Consider the following 22,362-nt stretch of genomic DNA (forward strand, 5'->3'; position numbering starts at 1 on the left):
TACTTTATAGTACAATGTGACAGAACAGCAAAATTAGGAGAGGGGAGAAAGTCTGAGGAAAAAACGTTGACTTCAATGAGGGGAGAGGGCTGAAGTTGGATTGCCATCTTAAATTGGATTTTACACTGTTTCACAAGTGCTTTGGATCATTATGAAATCAAGCTATGTCCATATGATTCAATCAATATTCACATCTGGTCTACAATACTATTTCAAAACATTACACTTCACTACCAGTCAATGTTACAGACATGTCAGAAGTGGAACGATCCAACCCGGTTAACTATTCAGGGATGAACAGATAGCTTCTTTGTTTTTCTGGGATACTTCAGTACAGTTGTCACCACAAAAAGGAGACACTGGAAGAAACTTCAAGCATCCATTAATCCGCAACAGTGGGGAGGGTTTTTTATGCATGTAGTCATCACCTCAAATAATCACTTACAGTGCATTATAAAACTATTAACTTCTCAATGTTTGCATACCTACCTATAGATTTGTACTAATATTTATACCAACTTACGGAGGGTGGTATTCCACTAATGTGAAGATCTTTCTTTCCTTATTTCAAAGAAGCTACTTTCAGGCTGTTCAGAATGGCAGCTAGTATTGAAGTAAAATTTACATCACTAATGAATCTATAGCAATGAGAGATCTGACTTTGGAGGAGGGGGGAGAATCTAATTTGTGATACTCTCTACCAAACTTAGAATATTTGGAAGTGGTAAGTAGCTACTTAGAGTGTTTGTGTGTGTGTTTTCCACTTCTACTTCCATGTAATGTCAGGTAGATGAAATGTGATGTAGGAATTCCAAGGGGCAAGATGGTGGGGTGGGGAGAAGCATCACAAATCAGAGCAGCCTGCCCAGTCCTGCAAAGCTCAGATCTCTCATAGCTACCGGTTCATTACAGACATAAATTCTACATCACTACTAGCTGCCGTTCTGAACGGCCAGAAAGTAGGTTATCTGAAACAGTGTGATGCACCCCCACCCCCGAAAAGGTTATCCTTTCCATGTCTTCCATTACTGTAGTATTTGTCTATGTACCTGTATCAACATTACACTAGTATTTGTCTATCTACCTATCCTATATAAAAATGGCTTAATTGAGGGCACCAATTATTTGTCATTATTTTGCATATTATTCACTTTACATATTTGACATTTAACTACAAATTTGTACACAAAATTTTTCACTCCACATGCTCCACCAATAAGCAGAAAGTAGTTCACTTCCACAGTTCAATTAGGTCTAAATACCATACGCGTGCATTTTATTCCTCCACATTAAAAGGATATACTATTTTTGCAATTAAAGGTAATATTTGTCCTTGTATTCCCAAAACAGAAAACCCAATGGCATTTTCAAGTTATGCAACATTGCTTCACTATTCATATAAGATTCCCAGTATTATTTGTACTTCACTAAAAAAGGAACAATCTCCTAAATGGATAGGACTTGTTTTAATGTAGCTTAGTTTGTCTGGATCACCTTTCCTATCCATTATTTGATCTACTATTCCAAGTAGCGAACCTGCCAGAGCTTACCAACTTTTGGATCCAAAACTAAACCTCCAGAATATGCTGCCTTTTTTCGCCCTATCTTTGATTTATTCTGATCACCTTCAAGATCTTCTTCTTCTTCTAGCTATACAAGACATAAAACCAGGACAAAATCAGAGCTCTAATTGTACATTATTATTTATAAAAACTTAAGGGAAAAATGAAAGTCAGTGACTATGGTTACTACATTGGAGGAAAGTAACAGATTCAAAAGGGTTTTTTTTAATGAATTCTTTGGATAAAGGACACCTATATGATAAAAAGGAGGGATTAATTAGATGAAAATAAATGTATCAGTTTAGATCTAGCACATTGCCCAGCATAATTTAAAAGAAAATAATTAATCCTGTACTTTGGTACTTAACATATTCAGGCTATGAAAAAATGTAAGATATACAGTGCAACCATTGTGTTCAATAAGCCACACTCTCAGGTAAGTGAGCCCAATGCTGTAATTCAATGCATGTTTACTGAGAGTAGCCCCTACTGAGCAAAGTGGGACTTGCGTCTAAATAAACATACATAGAATTGAGCTGTAGGTCTCTAAAATGTTGGAAGAGTTGGGAACTACAGGATCCTGGCAGCTGGGAAGATAATCTGGATGGTGCTAAAAATGATATGTAATCTCATCAAATGTTATTCCCCTACCATCCCTTTATTCTTGAGGTATTTTTAAAAGTGCGATGCTGAATGATGTGCAACTAGTTATTAACATATCAGCAGCAGCTAAAATGATTTACTCTTCAGAGCAAGCGGAAGGCACTTTCACTCATGGGCGGGACACGGCTGATTTTCACTGATGCCCTTTTCATGCTGCAACCTCCTGTGCCATGTGCTATCCTATTCTGGAGGGTCCTCCAACCCTGATAAGATTTTCTGGGGGCCAGGTGCCTGCAGAGGGAAGGGGAGGCAAGAAAGCCCTGTCCCATTCACAGAAGCAAAGTTAGGATCCAAGCCAATAGAAAGAACTATTAAATTATGGTAAAGTACCAGTATGTCAGCTTCATCATATGTTCTATTACAAGAAAGGAGAACACCATGCAACTCTTTTCATGGAAGATGGGCCTTATGATAGATTGGAATGCTAGGATCATTGGCAGTGTCTGTTAACCCATGGTGTTCTATAGCATGGATTCAAGAGACAGTCTTGTATGAGCAGAAGCCACTTTTACTTGCACACTTGGGGCAGGGAGAACATCAATCCTACACCTGCAGCCCATGAAATTCATAAAAAGACTCCAGGTGGTTATGGGGCCCCTCCAAAACTGCATATGATATGGTACAGGGAGGAGAATTAGCACCCAGTGTGTGCAAGAGGAAATGCCTTCACACAGGGAATCTCTGGACCCAAGACTGTATTTAAAGCTTGTATGTCAATAAATGAAGTATTGACCCATTCTGTGAAAAAATCCTGGGATTTGCAGGGAAGGGGCTGAAAGGAAACCTGCAACACAGGAGTGTCCAACCAGTAGTTTATATAAGATGGAAGCTAAACTTTGTTCTTTGGGATTTACAGCAAATGCTGACCATAATTCCTCAAATTTAAGTGCCACTGAGTTTAATGGCACATCCTCAGGTAAGGACCATAGCTCAGTGGTAGAGTACATGGTTTGCATACAGGAGGTCCCAGGTTCAATCTCTGCCATTTGTAGGTAGAGCTGGGGAAGATCCTGTCTGAAAACTTGGAGAACCACCGCCAATCAGTGTAGACCAGCCTTCTCCACATTGCCATGTTTGCTGAGGATGACAGGGTTGTGGTCCAACACATTTGGTGAGCATCAAGTCAGGGAAGGCTGGTGTATACAACACTGAGCTAGGTAGACCAAGGGTCTCATTTGGTATAAGGCAGCCTCCTATGTCCCTATGTAAGTGTGCACTGGACTACAATACTAAATACCAAAACAGAAAATGGTAATTCATAGAGGCTATCCACTTGGTCCTGATTCTAGCTGGAATGAGATCAGAGGCAGACCTTGGGCTTACATACTCCCTCACCGTGGCTTCCCTCAAAATGGGAAGGCAATGGAGCTACTGCCAGGGGTGCAGTTGGAGCTCAGGCAGGACAGGGCCTTTTTGGAAGGGCACCTATTCCGTTTCAACTTCCTCCCCCTGGAGGTTCCTATTGTGCACACACTGCAGGCCTTTCAACATGCTGTTAAGACCATTTCATTTCACCAGGTGTTTGGCCTTTCTTAATTTGTTCTGTCACTGACTTTGCTATATTTTTCATCTTTGAAGAATTGGGTTTGCTGCGGTCTACTTTCTGACTTTGCTGTTTTAATGGTTGATTGTATATTAGTATCCAAGTTTAATTTGTGAGCTTCTTTGAAAGCATACAGGCAGAAAAGCAACCTAGGGATTTTATATTTTGAGAGAGAGAGAGAGAGATGCCAATTTTCCCATGGAACCTAATCCCAATACCCTGACTAAGGGTAACTGACGTAACTAAGTAACTAAGCCTAACTGAATAGTATATTCTTCCCTAGCTTACCCCTCCCTCCATTTCCCTCAGTTCCTTTTGTTTTATCCCTTGTGTCTACTTTTAGACTGTAAGTCTCTCAGGGTGGAAAGCTATCCTCTCATCCTTTGTAAAGCACCACATACACAGAGATGGTGCAGCAGCAACAACTTGTACTGAAATTCTTGTATAAAACTATTCAAAAATTAGTTTTGAAACACCATCCTTAAACACAATTAAAAACAAAACAGTGGGAGAGTTCTGGTATACTGCTAGTTTAGCATTATACATATGAGCAGCAGCAAGCCTTAAGTTCACACCCTTTCCCCTCTTCTCATCACCTCTTTCGCTTATCAGATGAGAACAAAAGCTCGTACTTTTAATCTTAAACAAACCAAAATTCCCTGTGACATCCAAACTTAGGAAACTCTAAATTATTAGTTTAAATAAACCAGAAACCCAAACCGTGATCTTACTTTGTTTGAACAAGCCGTCTTGTAAACTCAACAGAGCTCCTCCAAGGCCCAATCTAACATGAACCTCTGGATAGTTAAACAAATGGTTAACTGACTAACTCTAGTTAGCTTCCAGTTGCCTCCTCTGGCATGTGCCAGAAAGGAAGGGAAGAGGGGAGCATGGAAGCTCAAGGATTGCCATTCCTTGTGCACATAACTCTAAACCAGCCCACTATGTACCAAAGTTAACAGATGAAGACTGAGGAAAAATGCTCACCTGCTTCTGCTGAGGCTTTTTAAAGAGTTGTTTATCAGGCACAATATAATTATTTTCATAAAATGCATGAAGGAGCAAGTATTCGTTACGCTCCGCTCGCCCACCCATCAGAGTCCTTGACTGCAGGAAAAGGAAGAATCACATAGATACAGTCTGAAACAGATGTCAAAATGCCAACAATGCTAGTGCTTTAAGTATTTTTTCCAAGTGTATTACTGGGCTTTAGGGGCATGTTGTCATAGCTCTATTTGGTAACCTACAACATACCAATCTGTTCTGACTTACTCAACATATCTGTATTAGAAAGGACCTCTAGTGTCACAGGAATATACTACCATGACTAAACTATTCTAGTAGACACTTATTCACATATATCCTATTGAAAAAGGAACGTGTTTTTATTAATATAATTGTACATTCAAACCCAATATAACAATTGAGATGGCATTTGCTTAGAAAGGAAATAGAGATTTACCATAACATTGCCAGCAATATTTGTAATCTGTAGGGCTAGCGGAAGAACATTCAGATCGCACATTATTTGTAAAATGTACTTGGCATCAATCCAGGTGTTTTCCAGCATGTAAAGCAACTGACGGGAATCACTAGAAGAGGCAGAGACAATTTCAATGAATTCCTCCACATTTGTGGTGAAGATACACAAATTCAAATTGCTGTCACTATGTCCATAACGCCAGAGCTCACAGATTAACTATGCAGAAAGTTTAAAATGTACCAAAAGGCCCAGTACAATGATTATGTTACCAGTTTTAATCATATTAAGTAGTAGTAGTAACAATTATACAGCAGTCCAATGTGATGTGATCTCAATAATGGCAGTAACATGGAGACTGCACCGAACAAAGCATTTATAAGACTCAAACACAGAGCCATACTTGGAGGTGATCAGAAGGCCATCTCTTTAGACTGTGAGAAGGGACCTACTCATCTATTCCTATATAGCAGGGATAGGCAACCCTTTTGGGACCATGGGCATATTCTGCAATTTGAGAAACTGCCCTGGGCTCCACCACAAGATGGGCACAGTGCAGAGGACAGCATTGCCTACCAGCTATTTTCATTTCCTATGAATGTCTCTTAAGCCCGACATGTGGCCCAGAGGCATTCACAGGAAAAGAAGATGGGAGCAACTAGAGGCCATCACTTTGCCTTGAAGCGATCCTACCTCCCAGTAAGAAGTTTTGTTATTTTACATGGCTGGCTGGCTGGCTGGCGGGTGCTGAAAGTTGTAGTCCAACACACTTGGAAATGTGCAAGAATTCTGGGAGCATCTGTTTTGGGGGGGGCGGGGGGCGGGTTTACAGGTAAAGTACTGTACTTTATCCAAATATATTAGCAGTATGCTAGCTTATTCCCTCTCGTTCTTCTTTCTTAGCTAACTTCTTTTATCATCTGACCATGGTAAATATTCATACTTCATCATCATCATAGCTGTTCTTGAATTCAATTCCAGAGCATGGACAAGGATATTTAGATATTGCCACACTGGTCATCTGCACAAAGGTACAGTTCTGGAGCTTCCCTGATCTCTACTAGAAAGCTTGAACATAACCAAAAAGCAAACATACCATCTTTACATCCACATCACACTGACAGCTCCCTACCCCAGATAAGCCTTCAGGCAATACTTATTGTCCAACTCCAAATGAATAACTTCACAATATGATTGACTTTAATTCTATTCTTTCAGATCATGAGGACATCTGAATAATCGTACACAGCTTCACAATTCTCTTTTCCATTTGATACATCCTAACTTGATGTCAACTTCAGGAACACATTCCAACTTCCCTCTCCAAGATCACTAACAAAAATACTGAACAAAATACAAACTGTCATGGATCCCTGAGGAAGACCAATGGTTCCTTCGGCTCAACTGAAATTTTGCCTTCAATAAAAAAAATCCTTCTACACTCTTTCCTTCAAGAGTGCTTCACTCAATACACAGTTGGAATGTAGATACCCATTTTTCCAGTTGAGAATGATTTTTTTTTTTACACACTAAAGAACCATAATTTTCTAACACTGAAGATAAGATGTACTTTGCCCAGAAAATCATGTATTTTTAGGGGGGGTGTCAATTTAGCATGAACTTCATACAGAAAATTCATGTTTCCTCTTTCATTTTTTAAAAAATGTCGATAAATATTGCCTCATAGCAGATTATCTATCTGCAGTTGCTTGCACATTTTTTAAATTCCCTTTCTTTATTCCGTAAGTAAATAAATACCTTACATGTTTTAGCCATTTCAAGCGGGCTTGCCATTTCACAATAAAGTATCCAGGCACATACCTGTACATATTTCGTATCTGTTCAGGTGGAATTGTCACTCTTTCCATTTTCAGAATCTGACTGACAAGTTCAGACAAATGATAACTTTTACAACGAATCAGTTCCTTGGCTGAAATTTCTACATCACATATCATTCGACCGCAAGTTGCATTCTTTTCAGCAAATCCACTACGACCCTTAATAGCCATAAAAGAGAAACACATCTTCAGAGCCAGTATCCACACTATGTTTCTGTTTTGGACTAATTGCCACCGTTTATGCTTCATACAGAAATGGTTTCTCTTTCCTGTATAGGGGTGCACACAAACAACTTTGTAGGGCAGTAAAGGAAATCATCTTCTATCACAAACACTAAATAGAAACTTCATAGAATCACCAAAGGCAGTTACAACTAATGAATTTATAATCATAATTTAGGGTCTGCTTCATTAACCCAAGAGAATGGGATGTTTTCCATCTAATCCCCACCAGTTATACCTTGTTGCCATAAAAAATAAAACTTCTTTACTATTAAATCAATCTGCTACAGAGGTGCAGAAAAAACTCACAACTTGAATCTGCAGTACAGCTGTTGTGGCCAACATGCAGTTTTGATTTCTCCAAACAATCATAGGTTATAAAGTCCCAAGATTGCAGTAGCCAACAGAGTGGTATACACATTTGCACTGCAATACTTTCTTCAGATTTTCCCAAAGATATTGAGCAAGCCAGACATATGGCAACTGTTACATTGTACAGATTGTACACATTAGATATATATTTGTGTGTGCACACATTTTGCATGTGTATCACATGTCAATATCAACACTGCAAGAATTTGATTTTATCGAGGATACTGCTGTGGTGCAAATCAGCATCCAAATGCAATAAAACACATGGACAAGAATTATAGAAAAAGAGATGAATAGGTTAACTTTTTTACCTTGAAGGTACAAGATTAAAGGCTTTTATACCAATGTGAAAAAGGAAAAAAAGGTAGATGATGATGATGATTAACATTTCTACACTGCCCCATAGCTAAAGCTCTCTGGGAGGTCTACAAAGAAAGTGACCAGAGTAAAAGGTGAAATCCATTTACAGAGAGGGTAAGAACAAGTAACTATGCTGGATGTAGTGAGCTTTAGATATAAGGCAGAACTAGAAAGCATAACTATTCTCTAAGGAATGATTTGTCAGTCAAACCAACATACATTTTCCCCACAATTTACTATACACAAAAGCACTTCTATTATTCATTAATCTGTCAATATCTCCATCTACTTAAATTAAATTTGCGTGGCTTTGTCTCATTGTTAAAATAAGACTATCAACAACATTACTGAAATTTAAAATTGGTACGTAAGTCATGGTGCATGACTAGTCAAAACAAATGAAAGAGGCATTCAAAATACAGCAACAAAATAATTCATCTTTAATCACATCGAGCAATGAGACTTCAGCATAATTTTACCCCAAGCCTTGGCATGTTTGATCTCCTCAGTCGACCTATCTTGGACCAATGTGGAACTTTGCAGAAGTTAATTCTCTGGAGAAGAAGTTCCAGATCAAAGCTATAAATATTATGTCCCTTTAAAAAAGAATAAAAAAATGAACAAGTGCACAGAATACTTCTAGTCTATATATTTAGCTTAAAACAATACAGATGGTAAGAGTCTACACTATTTGAAGGTTGGCCTCATATGGAACGTAGGTCATAATTATCACTCACATGAATGACACAACACAAAATGTTTTAACCAAAATGTGAGTGTAACATTCTGTTCGAATTAAGATACATCTATTTTTTTTTCTTGCCCAGAAACAAGAAGCAAGGAAAGAAATATTAGAAATTACCTTTGGAACATAACACTACAGTAATTGATATCAGATCAAAAAATCTACAGGAATGGAACTATATCACAAAACTACCATGAGAAACCTGTAATGCAGAATTTCATAGATATTTCCAAAAATCCAGGAAACTAAGGCTGCAATCCTATACACACTAACCTGGAAGTATCCCCAATAGAACTCAATGGGAATTACTTCTGAGTAGACATGTGAATGATTGCTGTACTCCTAAATATAATTACTAGTATGTCCCACTGAATACTCATCATTAATCCCTCCCCCACCCAGCACCTCTGCCTTTTCATTTGCCTGCCAACAATACATGTCACCAACCTATCCTCTCACTAGCCCTTTCCTCTCATCACTCATTCCCAGGTCTCTGCTACTAAATCCCTGCCTTCACCGCCCTCCTTCTTCAGCCATACCATCCTTTGGGCTCCCTGCCTTGGTTACTCCAGTTACTGAAACTCTCTTCCCAGTTGCACCAAACAGCATTCTTTCCCAATGCCCTATGCATGATTTTCTCCCAGCCACTCCACTGATCTTTCACACCACTGGAAAAATACAATATTGTAAATTTCCATTGCTGACATATTTACCCTTCGTGGTTAAAACATTTGCCAACCTTTCATTATATCAGAGCAGCTCAGCCAATGATAATAGGGCAAACGGTCTCATAGTGACAAAGAGACCCAGATAGTTACTTACCACAATAACATCTGGATCCATTTTATGAACCTTTGCCAGAAAAAAACCCAGTAGTGTCCTCTCTGTTGTGGCAATCTCTATCTTAGCATTCTAAGCAAGACAACACAAAACTTCAATTACTCACATGTTAAAAATAATTTCTGAAACATTGGACTATAATCCTGTGCTCAGTTATGAATGTTTATACTGTTTGATCAATGACACTTAAGCACAAATAAATAAGTACTAGACTGCAAAGTTCAGAAATCCTTCCCAATTCACTACAATAGAAAAGCATAGCTAAATTTATGAACAATTGACAGAATGATCCTTCCTACAAGGATCGTTCTCTACCCATTTACTTTGATCTATTAAGATGCGATTTGAAGGCCTGGTTCAGATATAACAAACTTCAGCTTATTAAGCACTGATATGCACAAGTCTAGTGCCCTCACACAGTTTGTCCTCGTGCCCCCTTTACCTCCTTGGTGCACAGCAACTGACTACTTCCTCTGTTAACTAACCATGAGTTGTATCCAAATTTAGGCACATGCAAGAGAACTGGCAGAAGCGGACTTGCCCACTGAATGCTGCCTCCACCCAATTTTCAGGGATCACCCCTTCCCCTCAGCCCCACCACCACCACGGCCTACCCCATTTAGCAGGGTCCCCTGATCCTCTGTGTAGCATTTCGGGAGGCTGGAGGAACTGTCATGGGGAGAAGGGACTGAGAACTCCACTTCCACCAGCTCTGTTGTACACGTCAGGTTTCATGGCCTGAAGTCTGATTCACATCATGGTTTGTTTGAAGTCTGATAACCATAGTTTAACGGTCCAGATGCTACAGGAAACTATGGTTAATTAAATCAGGAAGTTTTCAATCACAGCATTTTGACAGAGTGCACAGGCAGAAAGTTTGTTCATACCTTGGCTTAATAAGCAGAGATATTTTATGTCCAAACCAGGCCAAAGTGTGTAAAAGCTTTGTCCTATTCAAGTAACATTTCCCCCAAAAGATTCTATGCTTGAATATACAACTTGCACAGAAAGCTCTTCATTACTCCTACCAAACCTGCTGTTCTTTTAAAAGATGGACTTAATCCAGTAAAAAAAGATACAATGAAAGGTTTATATATCAAGCATACCTCAAAGCCTAACAGGTAAATCTGACCCTAGATTTTCACCAACACCTAGTGGAACACGCCTCAGCTCTGTCACCATGAGACCATCCTTTCCACAAAGGTGAAGGCTACAGCTTGCAAAGCAACATGCAAGAAAAAAATTGAAGTTACCTTATTCTTAACTACTTCTTTGAAGTCATATGGAAAAATGCAATCATTCGGTTTGGAAATAACTGAAAAAGAAATTAAGGAGTTAACTAAAAATATACAATATGAATGCTGTTAAGCTGTAGCTCATGTTCTGTAATGCGTTGACTACAATCACATTTAACATGTGTTGTCAATACAAATAGTGTACAGGATTATGCATTCATTGCAAGGGCACATGGCATATCAGTTATCTACCACATATAGACACATGCGCACACACACTAAGCCTGAGGAGGAAATAAAAGAAACCTCTGGATCTAAAACCAGTTTCAGCTTGGGTTGTTTCAAATGATAATGTGTGCAACCCAAAGTAAAGCACTTTTACTTTCATTGACTTCAATGGGACAGTTACACCATGAAAGTTAAAGGTGACTCTGATTGGCTGCCATCCAGCCAGAGTCACACAAGACGTATACAGAATTTAAAACATGAATAAGGTGACAGAAGGACTCAGAGGCCAAAGTGAATCTCCAAAATTCGCTGTCCAAAATATTGCATATACCTGTAATTACTGCATTGCCAGTGGTAAACACTTAAGTAGAGGAAAACCAAGTAAGAAAAAGAATTCCACACAGAATATATAGGAGAGCTAGAAAGCTAAAGCAGGTTGCGTGTTAAATAACTAGAAGCCAAATCCAATGCATGTTTATACATAAGTAAACAACCTCAAGTTCAATGAGGCTTACTCTCAAGAAAGTGTGCCTCACTGCAGTCCAAGGTTCAAAAATAAAGCTGAAAATGATTGGAAATGTATGTACATATTATATTTTATAATGGCAGAAAGCGAAGAGGCGCTAAAGAGTCTCTTGTTGACGGTGAAAGAGGAGAGTGCAAAAGCTGGTTTGAAACTCAACATTAAAAAAACTAAGATCATGGCATCTGGCCCCATCACTTCCTGGCATATAGAAGGGGAAGAAATGGAAGCAGTGACAGATTTTACTTTCTTGGGCTCCAAGATCACCACAGACGGTGACTGTAGCCATGAAATTAAAAGACCCTTGCTCCTTGGGAGGAAAGCTATGGCAAACCTAGACAGCACAGTAAGAAGCAGAGACATCACCTTGCCGACAAAGGTCCGTCTAATCAAAGCTATGGTTTTCCCAGTAGTAATGTATGGCTGTGAGAGCTGGACTATAAGGAAGGCTGAGCACCGAAGAATCGATGCTTTCGAACTTTGGTGCTGGAGAAGACTCTTACGAGTCCCCTGGACTGCAAGGAGGTCAAATCAGTCCATCCTAAAGGAAATCAACCCTGAGTGCTCATTGGAAGGACAGATACTGAAGCTGAAGCTCAAATATTTTGGCCACCTAATGCGAAGAGAAAACTCTCTGGAAAAGACCCTGATGCTGAGAAAGACTGAAGGCAAAAGGAGAAGGGGATGGCAGAGGATGAGATGGCTAGATAGCATCACCGATGCAATGAATATGGACTTGAGCACGCTCCGAAAGAGAGCGCAGGACAGGAAGGCCTGGTGTGCTATGGTCCATGGGGTCACAAAGAGTCGGACACGACTGAACGACTGAACAACAATTATATTTTAGAAACAAACCTGCTGAGATCAACAGCGGATTGACAGCACTCCTGCAATTTCCCCCCCATGCATTCTTTCTTTCTTTCCCTCTTGCTGTCAAGTTTCCCTTTGCCCCTGCTGTAAAACCTCAAGAGCCAAATCAAAACACAGACAAGAGACTTCAATTCCAAGGCTTTTAATGCACTTAATTCAATGGGTCATTCAGATGCTAATTGCCACTGACCCACGGTCTACAAAGGAAATACCTTCAGGGTGTTCAAAGGAAAACTACGAAAAGTTGCCCGCAAGCTTGCTGTCCTAACTTAAGGGGTGAGGGGGATCTGCCTCTATCTCATGAGAACTCTAAGAGCAGCTGTTCCCTCCGGGCCAATCGGGAAGATCACCTAAGCTCTGCCCCTGCCATTTCTCTCTTGTCTCTGCATCTAGTGTCTAAGAATTCAGGCTCTGCCAGCCCCCCTTCTCCCTGTTCACTATCTCTCACAGGGATGGGAGAAGAGGGGCCCTCTCCATCCAGCTGTGCCTTTGAAGCTTGAGGAGTAGGCCTATCCATCTCTGTCCAGGCCTGGGAAATTTCCTCCCCCACTTTTTGCGGCTCCTCTTCAGACTCCGAGCCACTCTGCCAATCGCTGTGCTCAGGGGCAACCCTGACATCTGCTTTGTGCACCTCCTTGATGTCACTGTCCTCTCTTCTACCTACTCTTATCCAGATTTTTATTACATAACTGTAGCACCATGACATTCCCCCTGCCTTCTCCCTTGATCATGATTCTCACTGACCTGGTTTGCTTAACTGGATTGTTTAACTCAAAAATTGCAGGGACGAGCACAACACACAAGCTGCAAGCTTGTCGTTTCCGCTTCTAATTAACAACCCAGGAATGCCCCAGAAACAACAAACTATGGGAAATTGTTTGCTTAACTCTAAGCTGTTTAACCGATAAACAACCCAGAGTTCTATGTTCGCACATCATGAAACAACCCAGGAACAGAGTTATTAATTAAAAGCGCAAACAACAAGTACATAACTTGAGCACACTTCCATCCCCACAATTCCTGGGATAAACAACCCAGGAATTGCCACCATGCCATGCAAATCAGGTCACTGTATCCCTGCCTTTCCTTTGGAACAACTGCTCTCACCCAGATAGCAGTTACCTCTATTACCTTTTCCTCTCTTACTGCCTGCAACTCCCTATGCCCCACCAAAATCTAGCTGCTCCTCCTCCTCTCTCCTTCCCTCTGATTTGGATGACCACTTTTTTCTTCTAACCCCTCAAAATGTCCCCAATCTTATGTTCATTCCCAACCCACAAATTCTTGGTTGCAATCTACCCACCCCGTATTTTACTTCTCCAGCTCCTTCCCCACCATTCTCAAACACACAATTACCCCAATTCTCCATAAACAAAAAAAGCTCACCTCACCTCCTTTAACCTATCCTATCTGTCTAGCTACTTTTCTGGCCTCCTACCATTGGCTCTGAACACCCGAAACATGTTGTTCACTTCCGTTATATCAACCTTCCTCTTTCCATCTCCTCTCTCAGCTCCCTACAGTTACTGCTACCCTCTGTAAACAACTAAAAGTGCCAATCTCAAAACATTCAAAGTTGCCTATATTGGGAATGGGAAGCTCCTCCTCTGCTTTCCCTCCATCCATAGTTCCTTAAGGCCCTGTTCTTGGTCCCCTATTATTCTCTCTCTCTATAGATACTGTCCTTGGGCAATCATCATTGAATCCTGCAGCTTTTAGTATTTTCTGTATACTGATGACCCCCAGCTGTACACTTTTATCCCAGATCTCTTCCCCCACCCCTGCTTCAAGTCCCATTATCACCAACTACCTGATAGTTCTATACTTTGATGTCTCAGTCATTTCTAGCACAATATTTTTTCCCACTGCTCCTCCTCCAATTAGTTTCTATACCCACTGACATTACTACTCTATTTACCTTATCAACCAGATATGAGGCCTCAGCTTAATCTTGGATTTCTCTTTCTCCACCAAAATTCAATCAGTAATCAAAATATGTCATTTATCCCTGTACAGCAATAAAAAAAATCTACTTCTGCCCTTCAGCTACAAGTTCAGCCACCTCCCACCTTGATTACTGTAACCTTCAATACTATTCCTTTTTTCCCTAGTGTCAGATGTGAGCACAGGAATTAACCCTTTCCTGGCTGTCTTCTCTCACTGGATGAAAATCTCCCTCACACACACAATTCAACATCCCTCCTCAAATCCTTTTATTGGCTTCCAATTCCAACTTGTATCCACTGCAAATTCCTTGTCCAACGTTTCATCACAATATATCGCTGACCACAAGCTCTGATCTTCCCTCATATATTTCACCCTCAGCCACCAAAGGATCTCCTTGTCTAAAATGACTGTGCTCAGTCTCCCATGAGTCCCTATATGCATGCAACTCCCAGGACATATACATGGTACTAACTCCTTCTGAAAACACACTCCGTTTTGTAAAGTTAATGCCAACTGAAATAACACTTCTACAGTTGGGGCCAGAAATATTGGAACAAGGATAACTGGTTTGGCAGTTGGCCTCTGTACACCACCACACTGAAGTTGAAAGGAAACACACCCAGATGAGAGCGAAGTCAGGACTTTCAGCTGTAATTCAAGGGGGTTGACAAAAGTGGGGCACTAACCATTCAGGAAGGACAGCCAGTGCATACACACACACCCATTGTTGGTGGCTCATAAGTAATGGAACAAACCAACATCATTTCAAACTTAAGGATCGCCTTCAATACCTGGATGAAAATCCTTTGCAGTCAATGACTGCCTGAAGTCTGGAACCCATGGACATGACCCAATGCGGAGTTTCCTCCCTCGAGATGCTTTGCCAGGCCCTTACTGCAGCTGCCTTCACAGCTGCTGCTTGTTTGTGGGTCTTTATGCCTTCAGTCTTGTCTTCAGTAAGTGAAAAGCATGCTCTATTGCGCTGAGATCAGGTGACTGACTTGGCCATTGAAGAACATCCCCCTTCTTTGCCTGGAGAAACTCTTGGGTGCTTTTGCTGTATGTTTTGGGTCATTATCCATCTGCAATATGAAGCGGCATCCTATCAGTTTGGCAGCATTCGGCTGAATCTGAACAGAAAGTATAGCCTTATACACTTCAGAATTCATCCTGCTGCTTTGATCAGCAGTCAGGTCATCAATAAACACCAGTGACCCGGTTCCATTGGCAGCCATACATGCCCATGCCATAACACTGCCTCCACCATGTTTGACAGATGATGTGGTATGCTTTGGATCATGAGCTGTTCCTTTCCTTCTCCATACTTTTCTCTTCCCATCATTCTGGTACAAGTTAATCTTGGTTTCATCAGTCCAAAGAATCTTATTCCAGAACTGGGCAGGGTTTTTTAGGTGTTTGCTGGCAAAGGCTAATCTGGCCTTTCTGTTCTTGAGTGTTACCAGTGGTTTGCACCTTGTTGTGAAGCCTCTGTATTTACAAAGGCTCTGTATAAAGCTGTCTCTTGACTGTAGATGTTGACAATGACATGCCTACCTCAGCAAGAGCATTCTTGACCTGGCTAGATGTTGTGAAAGCGTTCCTCTTCCCCATGAGCAGAATTCTGTGGTCATCCACTGTAGTTGTCTTCCGTGGTCTTCCAGGCCTTTTGCTGTTGCTGAGCTTGCCAGTTAATTCCTTCTTTTTCAGGATATTCCAAACTGTTCTATTGGCCACTCCCACTGTTTTTGCTATCTCTCTGATGGGTTTATGTTGTTTCCTCAGTCTAATGATGGCCTCCTTCACTCACATGGACACCTCTTTGGACCTCATGTTGGGACTTCCAGTGAACAGCTACCAAATGCAAATGTAACACTCAGAACCGCCCCCAGGCCTTTTATCTGCTTGATTGGTCATGGGGTACCCAGGAAACAGGCCACACCTGGCCACGTAACTGCTTGTCAGCCATTCGTTCCATTACTTATGAGCCACCAACAATGGGTGTGTGTGCATGCCACTGGTTGTCCTTCCTGAATGGTTAGTGCCCCGCTTTTGTCAAACCCCTTGAATTACAGCTGAAAGTCCTGATTTCGCTCCCATCTGGGTGTGTCTCCTTTCAACTTCAATGCGGTGGCGTACAGAGGCCAACTGCCCGAACAGTTATCCTTGTTCCAATATTTCTGACCCTGACTGTACATGCAACTGCATTTTGGTGATTCATCCATGTTTTTATTTGCTATTCACATTTATATACCTTCAATTATATTTAGGCAGGTTAAAACACTGTAAAGCTGGGAATCTGGGATTTTGCACTTCCGTGACCATCTTAGGAGAAGGCCATAAGCTGTTTAAATATACAGAAACTTTCCACAAGACAGGGAATCTTGAAAGACAAAAATTGGTTTCAGTACTTAATGACCAGAATACTACATATTTTAGCTGCCTTCATACATTTCTTTCACTTGTGGAAATGAAGTAATACTCTCATGTAAAGCTAGTACTCTTCACCAGGTAGCACCACTGCAACAGAATGAGGACCAAGCCAACAGGTGAATGATGCTTGTCAAATCACATCCAAAACCGCATTCAAGCCACCAACTTAAAAAGTGAGAATTAACACATTAAGGTTCTACTTATACCTACCACAGAAGTGGGTCTGAAAGGGAGGCTCAGGTGGTGCTTTGTCCAGACAAAATCTGTGATTTATTAAGGCTGTAATAGCCATAATCTATACAAACAAAAATGAAAAAGATAGAGAAAGAGACACTAAGGAAGCAAGTTAAACTTCTCCCTCAGTTGTTAACCACTTTAAACGAGGTGCCATCCACTTGTTAAAATGAACAGATATGGTAATCTATTCAATAAATCTAACCACTTATTCCGTACTTGACTATATATAAGCTGCGTTCACATGTACTAAGCCATGTTTTGTGTTAACCATGTTTTGTTGCTTTAGCCACAACTTGTCTTGCAAACGAGCATACAAACTGCAGCTTGTTCTCCCTGTTTCGGTTTGCTTCTCTCCTGCCCATTCTGACACCCTTCAGAGAGGTTTCATTTTCAGGCTGCTCTTTCTGGGTGCCTCTGTTTCAGGATGGACAGCAGCACAAACAAGCCATGGATAAGCTATGGCTCCAGCACATATCCCAGGGGACTTGGTAGCAGAACCTGTTTTATATCCCGCCTGTCATGGTTGCCTCTGAGCACAGGGAGTGGCAGAGTAGTTCAGATTCTGAAGAAGTACCGCAAGACGTGGGGGAGGAGGAATTTGAAGTAGCTGACATCTTGGACTGGCTCCTTTTCCGAGGGCGCCTGCAATACTTGGTGGACTGGCAGGGGTATAGCCCGGACGAACGCTCCTGGGAACCGGACAAACATTTGCATGCCCCTTTGCTGCTATGCCATTTCCACCGACAATACGCCCACAAGCCTGGGGCTCCAGGGGGGGAGCTTCATGAGAGCAGGGATAATGTCAGGGTTGCCTCTGAGCACAGGGAGTGGCAGAGTAGTTCAGATTCTGAAGAACTGCAAGACGTGGGGGAGGAAGTTTCCCAGGCTTGTACAGAGATGGATAGGCAGACTCCTCAGGCTTCAAAGGCACCGCTGGATAGAGAGGGCCCTTCTTCACACACCCCTGTGAGAGATAGCAAACATGGAGAGGCGGGGCTTGGAGAACCTGAATTCTTAGACACCAGGCGCAGACACAGAGCCAAGAGAGAGATGGCAGGGGCGAAGCTTAGATGGTCTGCCCGTTTGGCCCAGTGTGAACAGTTGCGCTTAGAGGCCTCATGAGAGAGGGGAAGATCTCCCCCTCACCTCTTAAGTTAGGATAGTGCGCCCGCCTTTTCTTCAAAAGGTGGGCAATTTTTGTAGCTTTCTTTTGAACTCCCTGAAGGCATTACCTTTGTAGATAGTGAGTCACTGACAATTTGCATCTGTATGACCCACTGAAGTAATTGGATTAAAAGCCGTGGATTGAAGCCTCTTGTCTGTGTTTTGATTTGGCCTTTGAAGTTCAGCAGGGGCAAAAGGAATCCTGACAGCTAAACTCCCCCCGCCCCATGTCTTGTGGTTCTTCTTCAGAATCTGAACTACTCTGCCACTCCCTGTGCTCAGAGGCAACCCTGACACCACCAAGTCTCCCCCCCACCTGCTTTGACTGCAACACCGGTTGTGTTCGGAGCTTTAAAAAAAATTGGGGGGGGGGGGTGGACCAACATTTGTGCAAAGCAGGGCCAATTTTTTTTTCCAGTCCCAGGAAGGTGAATAAATGTCTTCGTAATTTTAAAAAAAAAATGTTGCTGCTGCTTGGTTTTTCACAATTGCGGAGGTGGGCAATTGCAGGTGTCATAGCACTGCCTATTGCCTTCTATGTTTCAGCTGTCAAACTATGACACGTTCAAGGCAATTGACAAGACAGGCCTGCATATACCTTAGTCTGACAGCCTTTGAGAGCTGACAGGTCAGGGGCAGAGGGGAAGGGGACCAGACTGGTCCCTTAGCAAAGTTATCCTTAAGTTCTGAAGTGTGGGATTTACCCTTGGAGGTCCCCCTTTCCATCCACCCTTCTCGACTCTCCCCCAAGTCGTTTTAAGGATGATCTAGGGTTGACCCCATTTTTGGAGCACCCATTTGCAGTAAAAGGGGAGCTCCGAAAATGGGATGGACCCTAGATCACCCTGAAAACGATTTGGGGAAGATGTAGAATAGAATGGGGTAGCCCAAAGGGTGTGTTCCCGCAAGGGTAAGTTCCACACTTCAAGAACTTGAGGATAACTGTGCTAAGGGGACAATCTGGTCCCCTTTCCCCAACCTGCCAGTGGACAATTTGCGCGCACAGACAGCTGTCAAACTGAGGAAAAGAGACCCGATCGCAGTAACCATGGCAGTAACTGCCCTGAATGGGAGCCATGAAAAGGAGGGGGAGCCTAGATCTCTCTTAAAAGGACTTGCTGGAGACTCGGAGAGGTGTGAAATGAAAGCAGGGCACCCACAAGTGTCAGTTCAGCACTTAAAACCGTGAGAATCACCTTGCTAAGTGAGAGATCTTGTCCTCTTTTCCCGACCTATCACTGTCAAATGGTGCGCAAATTAGCCTATATGCAGTCCATCTTGTCAATTTCCTCGAATGTTTCATACTGCACTTCATTCCCTTTGACAGCTGAAACATACAAGGCTATTGACAAAGCAAGGCTTCACATATCTGACAGCCTCAAGTGTGCACTTCCACAAATGTGAAAAACCAATAAAAACAATTACGAACACATTTGTGCACATTTCTGGGGCTGAATGAATATATATATTTCATTTTTATTTTTTTACTGCCCCATTGTGCAAATGTCTGGGGCTCGGGAAAAAAGGAACCAGCAAACAAGTGAGAGCCCCTCCAAAGTGCTATTTGGGCTCTGTTGGAGGGGCTGTCACTGGCGAGGGAGGCTTGATGCGGCTCGGGCAGGTGCGATTCGGAAGAGCAGCAGGGAGGTTTGCCGCTCTTCCCAAGCAGCTCTGTACCCAATCACCACAACCCACGATGGGTTGGCTGTGCCAGGTTCGGACAACGCACCAACCCACTATGGGTTGAACAACCCCTAGAACAAGCCATGGATTGACAGGGTGGCTTGTTGGCCAAACATAAGCCTCCCCACAGGAAGCAGTTCGTGTGGCTTAGCGTTATGTATGAACTCTTCATATGAAGTAGCCTGTTGGGAAACATTTATCATTCTCATTTTATATGCTAAATACAATTCATACTAATTTTAAAAGGCAACAAACATGTGCATCAGCAGTTTGTCAGTTGACTTTTCACATTTCAGGCAACAACTAACATGAGAATTAACTTCTTTCCCAACTCACTTCAATTAATCATTTGAAGACAGAGGAGAAAAATCTTAATTTCATAAAATTGGTTAATATATCCTGAGCTGTCAGAATAGGGGAAAAATAAGCACATAAACAAGCTTCTTGATAACTTTATGAAACTATGACAACTTCAAGAATAAGGGGAGATGTTTTCCCCTAGTATAGAACATTAAAGATCTGCTGAACTTCACTTTTACTACATGACAAAATCTGGAATTTCTTTTTGCTATGCCTCAAAACATCACTCTTACAACTTCTTATTTTTTGCTAATTTGTTTTCCGTTTCTCTCTTGCTTTTCTTTCAACACTCAAGCACCTCAGAATGGATATTGCTGCACAAGTTGAAACAGCCGATTATTCTGTGACACACATACTTCAAGTATACAACCTTCTAAAGCCATGAATATATGATTATAATAAAAACATTGATAATAAGAAGAGTCAGCCAAGGCTTAATCTGTCAGACATTTACAGCTCCAACAAAAGTCAGCATCTCCAAAGAGTCTTATGCTTCAAGCAAGTTGCCATAATCCAACTAAAGGCAATGCACACTGAGGTCTACCAGTAGAAATGTGCTTTCAGATCCATAGGATTCAAATTCTGCAGCACACAGAGCTACAAAAGAACTGACTGGTTTACAAGTAGATATGAATGACTGTTTTTCTGCACATAGTAACATTCATGTCTCACCTCATTATGATGAGTCTTTGCGTTCTGAACTGTCTTCATGCTAAGAGACATGATTACAAGAGGAGGTGGGGGAAGATCTTTCAACACATTCACCAAGTCAGGCTTCAATGCCACCAGTTCCACCTTACACCAACTGACAGACTGGTTCAAGAGTTCTGAGGTTAAGACAGAAGTCATGTTTAGAAAATACACAAGAACACACTAATATTTAAACAAGGATTACTAAATACATATATAATATAAAAATTAGGATAAAGATTAAGCATAGCATAATACCATTTTAACAGTTGTTGGGTTTTTTTTAAAAAAAAAACTTTAATTCTACGTTTTCTTCTAGGTCTTACTACCTGAAATCATGTTTACTCAGATGTAAGTCTGACTATGAACTCACTAGTAAGTGTACGCTTAGGCTGTGATCCAGATTAAGGTTATGACTAACACAACCCTATACATGTCTACACAGAAGCAAGCCCCATTGAGTTCAATCAGGCTTATTCCCAGGTAAGTGGGCACAGCATTTCAGCCTTAGTCCCACTGAAAGCAGTATGACTTACAAGTTAGCCCTATTATGATTTAGTCACAACTTATTTTAGCTAGATTGGGCCTCAAACTACTTTAAGTATGTTCTACACATTTACATTACCATACACAACAACTAAATTATATGACAAAGTAGCAGATGCATTTTGGAGGTATCATCTTCCGAGAGATGCAACTAGCAGCTTCCATAGGTAGATTTAACCTGGTATGCTACCCAAGTCTAAAATAATGAGGTTAAAAATAAATATGTTTTGCAGATCTATGACTACTGTTAGAAGCAGACTTCACTTTGATCTGGAAATGTACAAATTCAAACAATTTGGGGGCTTCTTTGTAAACCACCCAGACAGCCTTGGCTCTTAATGAAATTTTGATTTTAGAATATTCCCCTTTCCTCTCAACATGGCAACTAATGAACAAGCTAAATTTTGTCCTGAACACCATCACTCCACTTGCATACCAATACAAATGGTCCATTATGTATTTTATATGAAATATTCATACGTGGATTTTTTATTTCCAGCCAACTTGGTCCTTTAATCTTCCTGTTCATCAACAACAGTTCTAGACTAGAAGTGTTTGTTCCAAATACATGAGAAAATGTCTCTCCTTTCAGGTCTTGAGGAAGCCGACATAATTCAGCCTGAGAATTGAAGCATATTGATGAACCATTTGACTATGTGTTGCAACAGTTTTTCCAATTTATAAAAGATTCTTTTGTTCCTGCTCTACAACATAGACCAATAGGAAATCTGACTACACAGAAGCCGCCTAAACAACCCCCCTTTAAGCTAGGCATATAAAATGAAAAGCTCATGAGCCATATGAAACCTACTAGGTGCACAATA

The 22,362-nt window shown here is 41.3% G+C and overlaps 1 protein-coding gene and 1 non-coding gene across 11 annotated transcripts in view; both read right to left on the bottom strand.

Annotated features, from left to right (window-relative positions):
• Window positions 1-22,362, bottom strand: part of POLA1 (DNA polymerase alpha 1, catalytic subunit) — a 312,738-nt gene that overhangs the window by 261,835 nt on the left and 28,541 nt on the right. For all 10 annotated transcript variants that reach the window (XR_014789154.1, XR_014789153.1, XM_084843986.1 and 7 more), the window contains 10 exons: window positions 22,019-22,157; window positions 20,975-21,129; window positions 17,069-17,153; window positions 10,879-10,940; window positions 9,608-9,697; window positions 8,520-8,636; window positions 7,070-7,245; window positions 5,231-5,360; window positions 4,756-4,875; window positions 1,551-1,650 (listed from right to left, as the gene is read on the bottom strand). Coding sequence is in view for 8 of the 10 variants with exons in the window: in XM_084843986.1 (XP_084700112.1) it covers window positions 1,551-1,650; window positions 4,756-4,875; window positions 5,231-5,360; window positions 7,070-7,245; window positions 8,520-8,636; window positions 9,608-9,697; window positions 10,879-10,940; window positions 17,069-17,153; window positions 20,975-21,129; window positions 22,019-22,157 (1,174 nt within the window). In the remaining 2 variants the exon portion in view is untranslated. The remainder of the gene's footprint in view (window positions 1-1,550; window positions 1,651-4,755; window positions 4,876-5,230; window positions 5,361-7,069; window positions 7,246-8,519; window positions 8,637-9,607; window positions 9,698-10,878; window positions 10,941-17,068; window positions 17,154-20,974; window positions 21,130-22,018; window positions 22,158-22,362) is intronic.
• Window positions 250-382, bottom strand: LOC146350014 (small Cajal body-specific RNA 24). Its single transcript, XR_014789726.1, has one exon.

Source organism: Heloderma suspectum, chromosome 3 (genome assembly GCF_057233095.1).
Source record: "Heloderma suspectum isolate Gila_16-S chromosome 3, 16-S_ref, whole genome shotgun sequence".
In the NCBI taxonomy this organism is placed as follows: domain Eukaryota; kingdom Metazoa; phylum Chordata; class Lepidosauria; order Squamata; family Helodermatidae; genus Heloderma; species Heloderma suspectum.